The 13,939-nt window shown below is 44.3% G+C and overlaps 1 protein-coding gene across 1 annotated transcript in view; it reads left to right on the top strand.

The window, feature by feature from the left end:
• LOC139390034 (atrial natriuretic peptide receptor 3-like) overlaps positions 1–13,939 on the top strand; it is a 97,493-nt gene that overhangs the window by 13,899 nt on the left and 69,655 nt on the right. Inside the window, exons 2-3 of the mRNA XM_071137145.1 lie at positions 4,975–5,097; positions 9,886–10,061. Coding sequence (XP_070993246.1) covers positions 4,975–5,097; positions 9,886–10,061 — 299 coding nt within the window. The remainder of the gene's footprint in view (positions 1–4,974; positions 5,098–9,885; positions 10,062–13,939) is intronic.

The following is a 13,939-nucleotide window of genomic DNA, read 5'->3' as shown; positions in this document are numbered from 1 at the left end:
TAGTGTATCTACTGTATCTTCTGTATCTACTGTAGGGTCTGCGTCTACTGCATCTACCTATCTACTGTAGGGTCTGTATCTACTGTATTTACTGTAGGGTCTGTATCTACTGTAGGGTCTGTATCTACTGTAGGGTCTGTTCAATTAAATTAAATTCAAATCAAATTTTTAAAAATTGTCACATGCGCCAAATACGACAAGTGTAGAACTTATAGTGAAATTCGTACCTACAAGCCCTTAACCAACAATGCAGTTTAAAAACAAAATGCAGTTAAGAAAGTACTTACTAAAATAAACTGAAGTAGAAAATAATAAAATAACTCATAATGAAAGAGCAACAATAAAATAACAGTAGTGAGGCTATATGGAGGGGTTACCGGTGCAGAGTCAATGTTCGGCGGCACAGGTTAGACGAGGTAATTGTTGTGATATGTACACGTAGAAAGAGATTCTAGGTGTATACACATATCTCCCTCTGACTTGTTCTTCAACAGGATCCTCGACTAGAAGTACGTAGCTTCACTTTGTAGTTCTGACTGACATGATCAACAGCCTAATGCTATTAAGACTTTGTAGGAGACATATACCTCTAGCTGTGACATCCTTTCCCGTCATTATCACCTGCTTGTTCCTGGTGATATCACCTGGTTGTTCCTGGTGACATCACCTGGTTGTTCCTGGTTGTTCCTGGTGATATCACCTGGTTGTTCCTGGTGCTATCACCTGGTTGTTCCTAGTGATATCACCTGGTTGTTCCTAGTGATATCACCTGGTTGTTCCTAGTGATATCAACTGGTTGTTCCTAGTGATATCACCTGGTTGTTCCTGGTGATAGCACCTGGTTGTTCCTGGTGATATCACCTGGTTGTTCCTGGTTATATCACCTGGTTGTTCCTGGTGATATCACCTGGTTGTTCCTAGTGATATCACCTTGTTGTTCATCGTGATATCACCTGGTTGTTCATCGTGATATCACCTGGTTGTTCCTAGTGATATCACCTGGTTGTTCCTAGTGATATCACCTGGTTGTTCCTAGTGATATCACTAATATCACCTTGTTGTTCATCGTGATATCACCTGGTTGTTCCTAGTGATATCACCTGGTTGTTCCTAGTGATATCACCTGGTTGTTCCTAGTGATATCACCTGGTTGTTCCTAGTGATATTACCTGGTTGTTCCTAGTGATATCACCTGGTTGTTCCTAGTGATATCACCTGGTTGTTCCTAGTGATATCACTAATATCACCTGGTTGTTCCTAGTGATATCACCTTGTTGTTCATCGTGATACCACCTGGTTGTTCCTAGTGATATCACCTGGTTGTTCCTAGTAATATCACCTTGTTGTTCATCGTGATATCACCTGGTTGTTCCTAGTGATATCACCTTGTTGTTCATCGTGATATCACCTGGTTGTTCCTAGTGATAGCACCTTGTTGTTCATCGTGATATCACCTGGTTGTTCCTAGTGATATCACCTTGTTGTTCATCGTGATATCACCTGGTTGTTCCTAGTAATATCACCTTGTTGTTCATCGTGATATCACCTGGTTGTTCATCGTGATATCACCTGGTTGTTCCTAGTGATATCACCTTGTTGTTCCTAGTGAAATCACCTGGTTGTTCCTAGCTACATCACCTGGTTGTTCCTAGTGATATCACTAATGATATCACCTGGTTGTTCCTAGTGATATCACCTGGTTGTTCCTAGTGATATCACCTTGTTGTTCCTAGTGATATCACCTGGTTGTTCTTAGTGATATTACCTGGTTGTTCCTAGTGATATCACCTGGTTGTTCCTAGTGATATCACCTGGTTTTTCCTAGTGATATCACCTGGTTGTTCCTAGTGATAGCACCTGGTTGTTCCTAGTGATATCGCCTGGTTGTTCCTAGTGATATCACCTGGTTGTTCCTAGTGATAGCACCTGGTTGTTCCTAGTGATATCACCTTGTTGTTCATCGTGATATCACCTGGTTGTTCCTAGTGATATCACCTGGTTGTTCCTAGTTACATCACCTTTTTGTTCCTATTGATATCACCTGGTTGTTCCTAGTTACATCACCTTGTTGTTCCTATTGATATCACCTTGTTGTTCCTATTGATATCACCTGGTTGTTCCTAGTTACATCACCTTTTTGTTCCTATTGATATCACCTGGTTGTTCCTAGTTACATCACCTTGTTGTTCCTATTGATATCACCTGGTTGTTCCTAGTTACATCACCTTGTTGTTCCTATTGATATCACCTGGTTGTTCCTAGTGATATCACCTTGTTGTTCATCGTGATATCACCTGGTTGTTCCTAGTTACATCACCTTGTTGTTCAGTCTGTGTTGTAGTAGTGCTCAGTATGGGTCCACATGAAATATGATTAAAGAGATTACCTGTGATTATTATTTATCTTTCAGTGGTAATCTTATGCAATGTTCCACCCTCTACCAGGAAAATCTGTGATGGCAAACTGCTTTTGAAGACCGACGTTTAATGTATTTAATTGACAGGGCATTGGCCTCTACCGTCCTCTCTGGTTGAGTGCCGGGCTAGGCGAGTACTCTAAGTAATTGGGCACTTCTGAAATCAGCCACAAAGACTCAAGTGGGCACAACACTTTTCTGTCTGTTTGTGTGTGTGTGTGTGTGTGTTTGTGTGTGTGTGTGTGTGTGTGTTTGTGTGTCACATTTTTTTTTAGGTGCAAAACATTACCTAATTGTGTGCTTCATCATTTTTTCTAACAGTTGAAAGAGTATGGAGTGGTGCTTTCTATCCCTCCTACAGTAACTGGACACTTGATCAGTTAAACATGTTTCAGCCATAAATTTCTTCTATAGGGTGTATTTTTGGGACACATGATACTAAAGAAATCCAGGACAAGGAAAACCCTAAGTCCCATAGGGGACCCTATTTCCTATTTATACTACTGTCCTATTCTCTATGTAGTGCACTACTCAATACTACAGCCCTATTCTCTATTTATACTACTGCCCTATTGCCTATATAGTGCACTACTCTATACTACAGCCCCATTCTCTATTTATACTACTGCCCTATTGCCTATAGAGTGCACTACTCTATACTACTGCCCTATGCTCTATATAGTGCACTACTCTATACTACTGCCCTATGCTCTATATAGTGCACTACTCTATACTACTGCCCTATTCTCTATGTAGTGCACTACTTTATACTACAGCCCTATTCTCTATTTATACTACTGCCCTATTGCCTATAGAGTGCACTACTCTATACTACTGCCCTATGCTCTATATAGTGCACTACTCTATACTACTGCCCTATGCTCTATGTAGTGCACTACTCTATACTACTGCCCTATTCTCTATGTAGTGCACTACTTTATACTACTGCCCTATTCTCTATGTAGTGCACTACTTTATACTACTGCCCTATTGCCTATAGAGTGCACTACTCTATACTACTGCCCTATTCTCTATTTAGTGCACTACTTTATACTACAGCCCTATTCCCTATATAGTGCACTACTCTATACTACTGCCCTATGCTCTATATAGTGCACTACTCTATACTACAGCCCTATTCCCTATATAGTACACTACTTTATACTACAGCCCTATGCTCTATGTAGTGCACTACATTATACTACAGCCCTATTCCCTATATAGTGCACTACTTTATACTACAGCCCTATGCTCTATATAGTGCACTACTCTATACTACAGCCCTATTCCCTATATAGTGCACTACTCTATACTACAGCCCTATTCCCTATATAGTGCACTACTTTATACTACAGCCCTATTCCCTATATAGTGCACTACTTTATACTACAGCCCTGGTATAAAGAGCATTTGGAAAGAATTCAGACCCCTTGACTTTTTCAATTTTTTGTTATGTTACAGGCTTATTCTAAAATATCAATAATAATAATAATCAATCTACACACAATACCCCATAATGACATCACAATACCTCATAATGACATCACAATACCGGATAATGACATCACAATACCCCATAATGACATCGCAATACCCCATAATGATATCACAATACCCCATAATGACATCACAATACCCCATAATGACATCACAATACCCCATAATGACATCACAATACCCCACAATGACACCACAATACCCCACAATAACATCAGAATACCCCATAATGACATCACAATACCCCATAATGACATCGCAATACCCCATAATGACATCACAATACCCCATAATAACATCAGAATACCCCATAATGACATCACAATACCCCATAATGACATCACAATACCCCATAATAACATCACAATACCCCATAAGGACATTTTTTTTACCTTTATTTAACTAGGCAAGTCAGTTAAGAACAAATTCTTATTTTCAATGAAATGACCGGATGTGCCCAGTGGGATGCTCCATTTCCACGTTGAAATGATCGGATGTGCCCAGTGGGATGCTCCATTTCCACGTTGAAATGATCGGATGTGCCCAGTGGGATGCTCCATTTCCACGTTGAAATGACCGGATGTGCCCAGTGGGATGCTCCATTTCCACATTGAAATGACCGGATGTGCCCAGTGGGATGCTCCATTTCCACGTTGAAATGACCGGATGTGCCCAGTGGGATGCTCCATTTCCACGTTGAAATGACCGGATGTGCCCAGTGGGATGCTCCATTTCCACTCCAGCTTTAAGAAAAAAGTCATTTGTCAATTGTATTGTGAACATTATTTTATTAAACAGTCTCCTTTGTATGTAGTTGTAGTCTTGTTGAAATGGGTTTAGGAGCAACACTGGTTCATGTCTTCTGGTCTTGTTGAAATGGGTTGAGGAGCAACACTGGTTCATGTCTTCTGGTCTTGTTGAAATGGGTTGAGGTGTCAAACTGGTTCATGTCTTCTAGTATTGTTGAAACTGGTTGAGGTGTCAAACTGGTTCATGTCTTCTGGTCTTGTTGAAACTGGTTGAGGTATAACAACTGGTTCCTTCATGTTGATCTCTTCCAGTTGTTATCATGTGTGCGGGAGCTGACATGGTCCGAGACATCATGCTAGCTGCTCATCGACGGAGGCTCACTAATGGCAGCTACATCTTCTTCAACATCGAACTCTTCAACTCCACATCTTATGGTAACACTACTCCCAGCCCTACATATACACTGAACCAAAATATAAATGCAACTAATTAAAGTGTTGGTCCCATGTTTCACAAGCTGACAGGTGTGTCATATCAAGAAGCTGATAAAACAGCATGGTCATTACACAGGTGCACCTTGTGCTGGGGGACAAAAAAAAGGCCATGCTAAAATGTGCAGTTTTGTCACACAACACAATGCCTCAGATGTCTCGAGTTTTGATGGAGTCTGATGGTGGGGTGGCAGGTAGCCTAGCTAGTTTAAATGTAGTTGGCTAAGGTGACTTCAGCTGTACACAGTGATGGTGGGGTGGCAGGTAGCCTAGCGGTTAGAGCGTTGGGTCAATAATCAAAAGGTCTGCTCGTTCAAATTCCAGACCTGCATACCATATACATCTGCAGGTCCAGACCTGCATACCATATACATCTGTAGGTCCAGACCTGCATACCATATACATCTGTAGGTCCAGACCTGCATACCATATACATCTGTAGGTCCAGTCCTGCATACCATATACATCTGTAGGTCCAGACCTGCATACCATATACATCTGTAGGTCCAGTCCTGCATACCATATACATCTGTAGGTCCAGACCTGCATACCATGTACATCTGTAGGTCCAGTCCTGCATACCATATACATCTGTAGGTCCAGTCCTGCATACCATATACATCTGTAGGTCCAGTCCTGCATACCATATACATCTGTAGGTCCAGACCTGCATACCATATAGATCTGTAGGTTCAGTCCTGCATACCATATACATCTGTAGGTCCAGTCCTGCATACCATATACATCTGTAGGTCCAGTCCTGCATACCATATACATGTGTAGGTCCAGTCCTGCATACCATATACATCTGTAGGTCCAGACCTGCATACCATTTACATCTGTAGGTCCAGACCTGCATACCATATACATCTGTAGTTTCAGACCTGCATACCATTTACATCTGTAGGTCCAGACCTGCATACCATATACATCTGTAGGTCCAGACCTGCATACCATATACATCTGTAGGTCCAGACCTGCATACCATTTACATCTGTAGGTCCAGACCTGCATACCATATACATCTGTAGGTCCAGACCTGCATACCATATACATCTGTAGGTCCAGACCTGCATACCATATACATCTGTAGGTCCAGACCTGCATACCATATACATCTGTAGGTCCAGTCCTGCATACCATATACATCTGTAGGTCCAGTCCTGCATACCATATACATCTGTAGGTCCAGACCTGCATATCATATACATCTGTAGGTCCAGTCCTGCATACCATGTACATCTGTAGGTCTAGACCTGCATACCATGTACATCTGTAGGTCCAGACCTGCATACCATATACATCTGTAGGTCCAGACCTGCATACCATATACATCTGTAGGTCCAGACCTGCATACCATATACATCTGTAGGTCCAGTCCTGCATACCATAGACATGTGTATGTCCAGACCTGCATACCATATACATCTGTAGGTCCAGACCTGCATACCATATACATCTGTAGGTCCAGACCTGCATACCATATACATCTGTAGGTCCAGACCTGCATACCATATACATCTGTAGGTCCAGACCTGCATACCATATACATCTGTAGGTCCAGACCTGCATACCATATACATCTGTAGGTCCAGACCTGCATATCATATACATCTGTAGGTCCAGTCCTGCATACCATGTACATCTGTAGGTCTAGACCTGCATACCATGTACATCTGTAGGTCCAGACCTGCATATCATATACATCTGTAGGTCCAGACCTGCATACCATATACATCTGTAGGTCCAGACCTGCATACCATATACATCTGTAGGTCCAGTCCTGCATACCATATACATCTGTAGGTCCAGACCTGCATACCATATACATCTGCAGGTCCAGACCTGTATACCATATACATCTGTAGGTCCAGACCTGCATATCATATACATCTGTAGGTCCAGTCCTGCATACCATGTACATCTGTAGGTCTAGACCTGCATACCATGTACATCTGTAGGTCCAGACCTGCATACCATATACATCTGTAGGTCCAGACCTGCATACCATATACATCTGTAGGTCCAGACCTGCATACCATATACATCTGTAGGTCCAGTCCTGCATACCATAGACATGTGTATGTCCAGACCTGCATACCATATACATCTGTAGGTCCAGACCTGCATACCATATACATCTGTAGGTCCAGACCTGCATACCATATACATCTGTAGGTTCCAGACCTGCATACCATATACATCTGTAGGTCCAGACCTGCATACCATATACATCTGTAGGCCCAGACCTGCATACCATATACATCTGTAGGTCCAGTCCTGCATACCATGTACATCTGTAGGTCTAGACCTGCATACCATGTACATCTGTAGGTCCAGACCTGCATACCATATACATATGTAGGTCCAGACCTGCATACCATATACATCTGTAGGTCCAGACCTGCATACCATATACATCTGCAGGTCCAGACCTGCATACCATGTACATCTGTAGGTCCAGACCTGCATACCATATACATCTGTAGGTCCAGACCTGCATACCATATACATCTGTAGGTCCAGACCTGCATACCATATACATCTGTAGGTCCAGACCTGCATACCATATACATCTGTAGGTCCAGACCTGCATACCATATACATCTGTAGGTCCAGACCTGCATACCATATACATATGTAGGTCCAGACCTGCATACCATATACATCTGTAGGTCCAGACCTGCATACCATATACATCTGTAGGTCCAGACCTGCATACCATATACATCTGTAGGTCCAGACCTGCATACCATATACATCTGTAGGTCCAGACCTGCATACCATATACATCTGTAGGTCTAGACCTGCATACCATGTACATCTGTAGGTCCAGACCTGCATACCATGTACATCTGTAGGTCCAGACCTGCATACCATATAAATCTGTAGGTCCAGACCTGCATACAATGTACATCTGTAGGTCCAGACCTGCATACCATATACATCTGTAGGTCCAGACCTGCATACCATATACATCTATAGGTCCAGTCCTGCATACCATATACATATGTAGGTCCAGACCTGCATACCATATACATCTGTAGGTCCAGACCTGCATACCATGTACATCTGTAGGTCCAGACCTGCATACCATATACATGTGTAGGTCCAGTCCTGCATACCATATACATCTGTAGGTCCAGACCTGCATACCATATATATCTGTAGGTCCAGACCTGCATACCATGTACATCTGTAGGTCCAGACCTGCATACAATGTACATCTGTAGGTCCAGACCTGCATACCATATACATCTGTAGGTCCAGACCTGCATACCATATACATCTATAGGTCCAGTCCTGCATACCATATACATATGTAGGTCCAGACCTGCATACCATATACATCTGTAGGTCCAGACCTGCATACCATGTACATCTGTAGGTCCAGACCTGCATACCATATACATGTGTAGGTCCAGTCCTGCATACCATATACATCTGTAGGTCCAGACCTGCATACCATATATATCTGTAGGTCCAGTCCTGCATACCATGTACATCTGTAGGTCCAGACCTGCATACCATGTACATCTGTAGGTCCAGACCTGCATACCATATACATCTGTAGGTCCAGATCTGCATACCATGTACATCTGTAGGTCCAGATCTGCATACCATGTACATCTGTAGGTCCAGACCTGCATACCATATACATCTGTAGGTGCAGACCTGCATACCATATATATCTGTAGGTCCAGACCTGCATACCATATACATCTGTAGGTCCAGTCCTGCATACCATATACATCTGTAGGTCCAGACCTGCATACCATATACATCTGTAGGTCCAGACCTGCATACCATATACATCTGTAGGTCCAGACCTGCATACCATATACACCTGTAGGTCCAGACCTGCATACCATATACATCTGTAGGTCCAGACCTGCATACCATATACATCTGTAGGTCCAGACCTGCATACCATATACATCTGTAGGTCCAGTCCTGCATACCATATACATCTGTAGGTCCAGACCTGCATACCATATACATCTGTAGGTCCAGTCCTGCATACCATATACATCTGTAGGTCCAGACCTGCATACCATGTACATCTGTAGGTCCAGACCTGCATACCATGTACATCTGCAGGTCCAGACCTGCATACCATGTACATCTGCAGGTCCAGACCTGCATACCATGTACATCTGCAGGTCCAGACCTGCATACCATATACATCTGTAGGTCCAGACCTGCATACCATATACATCTGTAGGTCCAGACCTGCATACCATATACATCTGTAGGTCCAGACCTGCATACCATATTCATCTGTAGGTCCAGACCTGCATACCATATACATCTGTAGGTCCAGTCCTGCATACCATATACATCTGTAGGTCCAGACCTGCATACCATATACATCTGTAGGTCCAGACCTGCATACCATATACATCTGTAGGTCCAGACCTGCATACCATATACATATGTAGGTCCAGACCTGCATACCATATACATCTGTAGGTCCAGACCTGCATAACATGTACATCTGTAGGTCCAGACCTGCATACCATGTACATCTGCAGGTCCAGTCCTGCATACCATATACATCTGTAGGTCCAGACCTGCATATCATGTACATCTGTAGGTCCAGACCTGCATACCATGTACATCTGCAGGTCCAGACCTGTTGCACTGCATGGTGACAGACATTAGTAGATGAAATTGCTAACATGCTGAAATGTTTATCACTTTTTTCTCTCTCCTCGTATGGTCTCCTAGGCAACGGCTCGTGGAAGCGAGGGGATAAGCACGACAGTGAGGCACGACAAGCGTACTCTGCCCTCAACACGGTCACGCTGCTCCGGACGGTCAAACCAGAGTTTGAGAACTTCTCCCTGGAGGTCAAGAGGTCCATTCAGAAGGCTGGCCTACCGGACTGTGACGACTGTGACAACGTACGTAAGTCTACCCTGTCCCGTGTGGCTCCGATGGTAGAGCGTGGTGCTTGGTGCAACGCCACGGTCACTACTGTATGTCTGCAAAAATGTGAAAGAAGATAGAGCTAAACCCTCAGTGAAGACTGTGACTGTGTCCGGAAAATAGTTTTAGCGATTGGCAGGCCGGATGGCAGGCCGGATGGCAGGCCGGATGGCAGGTTGCATGGCAGGCCGCATGCCAGGCCGAATGGCAGGCCGCACCGCATGGCAGTCCGAATGGCAGGCCGCATGTCAGGCCGGATGGCAGGCCTCATGGCATGCCGCATGCCAGGCCGAATGGCAGGCCGCGCCGCATGGCAGGCCGAATGGCAGGCCGCATGGCAGGCCGGATGGCAGGCCGCATGGCAGTCCGCATAGCAGGCCGGATGGCAGGCCGGATGGCAGGCTGCATGGCAGGCCGGATGGCAGGCCGGATGGCAGGCCGAATGGCAGGCCGGATGGCAGGCCGCATGGCAGGCCGGATGGCAGGCCGCATGGCAGGCCTGATGGCAGGCCGCATGGCAGGCCGGATGGCAGGCCGCATGGCAGGCCGCATGGCAGGCCGGATGGCAGGCCGGATGGCAGGCCGGATGGCAGGCCACATGGCAGTTCGGATGGCAGGCCGAATGGCAGGCCGGATGGCAGGCCGCATGGCAGGCCGGATGGCAGGCCGCATGGCAGGCCGCATGGCAGGCCGGATGGCAGGCCGCATGGCAGGCCGCATGGCAGGCCGGATGGCAGGCCGCATGGCAGGCCGGATGTCAGGCCGCATGGCAGGCCGCATGGCAGGCCACAACAGTTAGCCAAAGATCCTTGATCAGCCAAATTAATTGACGTTTATTGAGGTGATCAACTGAATTGATTGATGTTTATTGAGGTGATCAACTGAATTGATTGACGTTTATTGAGGTGATCAACTGAATTGATTGATGTTTATTGAGGTGATCAACTTAATTGATTGACGTTTATTGAGGTGATCAACTGAATTGATTGACGTTTATTGAGGTGATCAACTGAATTGATTGACGTTTATTGAGGTAATCAACTGAATTGATTGACGTTTATTGAGGTGATCAACTGAATTGATTGACGTTTATGATGTGAGAGACATGGCGAGTGGCAGCTTGGTCCTGGAGCTGTGGAAAAGCATATTTTGATCAGCATGCCGTTGACTGACTTTTCTTCCGCTTTCTTAGTTGATATTTTGTCTTGTTGAGGACAGTCCTAATGTGTTGTCTTGTTGAGGACAGTCCTAATGTGTTGTCTTGTTGAGGACAGTCCTAATGTGTTGTCTTGTTGAGGACAGTCCTAACGTGTTGTCTTGTTGAGGACAGTCCTAATGTGTTGTCTTGTTGACGACAGTCCTAATGTGTTGTCTTGTTGAGGACAATCCTAATGTGTTGTCTTGTTGAGGACAGTCCTAATGTGTTGTCTTGTTGAGGACAGTCCTAACGTGTTGACTTGTTGAGGACAGTCCTATTGTGTTGTCTTGTTGAGGACAGTCCTAACGTGTTGTCTTGTTGAGGACAGTCCTAACGTGTTGTCTTGTTGAGGACAGTCCTAATGTGTTGTCTTGTTGAGGACAGTCCTAACGTGTTGTCTTGTTGAGGACAGTCCTAATGTGTTGTCTTGTTGAGGACAGTCCTAACGTGTTGTCTTGTTGAGGACAGTCCTAACGTGTTGTCTTGTTGAGGACAGTCCTAATGTGTTGTCTTGTTGAGGACAGTCCTAACGTGTTGTCTTGTTGAGGACAGTCCTAATGTGTTGTCTTGTTGAGGACAGTCCTAATGTGTTGTCTTGTTGAGGACAGTCCTAATGTGTTGTCTTGTTGAGGACAGTCCTAATGTGTTGTCTTGTTGAGGACAGTCCTAATGTGTTGTCTTGTTGAGGACAGTCCTAATGTGTTGTCTTGTTGAGGACAGTCCTAACGTGTTGTCTTGTTGAGGACAGTCCTAATGTGTTGTCTTGTTGAGGACAGTCCTAATGTGTTGTCTTGTTGAGGACAGTCCTAATGTGTTGTCTTGTTGAGGACAGTCCTAATGTGTTGTCTTGTTGAGGACAGTCCTAATGTGTTGTCTTGTTGAGGACAGTCCTAATGTGTTGTCTTGTTGAGGACAGTCCTAATGTGTTGTCTCGTTGAGGACAGTCCTAATGTGTTGTCTTGTTGAGGACAGTCCTAATGTGGGAACTGTAACACATTGTCGTACACGTCAATCCAGAGCATCCCAAACGTGCTCAATGGCTGACATATCTGGTGAGTATGCAGGTCATGGAAGAACTGGGACATTCTCAGCTGCCCAGGAATTGTGTACAGATCCTTTGCAACATGGTCTCATGCTGAAACATGAAGTGATGGTGGTGGATGAATGGCACGATAATGGGCCTCAGGATCTCATCACGGTATCTCTGTGCATTATCATACTGAAATATGAAGTGATGGTGGTGGATGAATGGCACGATAATGGGCCTCAGGATCTCATCACGGTATCTCTGTGCATTATCATACTGAAATATGAAGTGATGGTGGTGGATGAATGGCACGATAATGGGCCTCAGGATCTCATCACGGTATCTCTGGGCATTCAAATTTCCATCGATAAAATGCAATTGTGTTCGTTGCCCGTAGCTTATGCCTGCCCACACCATAACCCCACAGCCACCATGGGGCACTCTGTTCACAACGTTGGAATCAGCAAACCACTCGCCCACACAATGCGAAACACATGATCTGCTGTTGTGAGATCGGTTGGACAGACTGCCGATTTCTCTAAAACAATGTTAGAGGCGGCTTATGGTAGAGAAATTAACATTACAACAGCTTTGGTGGATCTTCCTGAAGTCAGCATGTCAATTGCACTCTCCTTCAAAATTTGAGAAATCTGTGGCATTTTAGAGTGGCCTTTTATTGTCCCCAACACAAGGTGCACCTGTGTAATGTTCATGCTGTTTCATCAGCATCTTGATATGCCACACCTGTCAGGTGGACGTTCTCTATGTTCCCACTCTTTATACACAACTCCAGTTGAGGTTTAGGTCTTAGAGAATGTTTTGAACCAAATGCTTTTCATTTTAAATGTATACTGAACCAATATATAAACGCAACATTTAAAGTGTTGGTCATTATCTTGGCAAAGGAGAAATACTCACTCTCAGGGATGTAAACATATTGCGCACAAATTTGGAGAGAAATAAGCTTTTTTTGTTGCGTATGGAACATTTCTGGTATCTTTTATTTCAGCTCATGGAACAACAATTTAAATGTTGCGTTTTATATTTTGGTTCAGTTTACATCTAAAACTAAAAGCATTCTAATTGGTTCAGAACATTCTCTAAGACATAAACCTCAACATTAAGAGTGGGACCATAGAAAAAGTAGAGGAAGCTTATCTCTTACTGTGGGTATAACATCGGACGGTCAATTATCATGTTCAAGTCATATTGACACAGTCGTTGTGAAGATGGGGAAGGGTATGTCTGTTATTTAAAAAAATAGATGTGCTCCGTTTTTTACACAAATCAAATCAAATGTATTTATATATCAGCTATATATCAGCTGATATCTCAAAGTGCTGTACAGAAACCCAGCCTAAAACGCCAAGCAGCAAGCAATGCAGGTATAGAAGCACGGTGGCTAGGAAAAACTCCCTAGAAAGGCACAAACCTAGGAAGAAACCTAGAGAGGAACCAGGCTATGAGGGGTGGCCAGTCCTCTTCTGGCTGTGCCGGGTGGAGATTATAAACCTAGAGAGACACCAGGTTATGAGGGTTGGCCAGTCCTCTTCTGGCTGTAGTGTTTCAGGCTTTGGTCTTGTCCCCATCTTGATTACCGTCTGGTAATAGGGTCAGGTGCAGCATAG

The sequence above is a fragment of the Oncorhynchus clarkii genome, chromosome 30 (genome assembly GCF_045791955.1).
Source record: "Oncorhynchus clarkii lewisi isolate Uvic-CL-2024 chromosome 30, UVic_Ocla_1.0, whole genome shotgun sequence".
In the NCBI taxonomy this organism is placed as follows: domain Eukaryota; kingdom Metazoa; phylum Chordata; class Actinopteri; order Salmoniformes; family Salmonidae; genus Oncorhynchus; species Oncorhynchus clarkii.
This window is presented reverse-complemented; position numbering and strand designations above follow the sequence as displayed.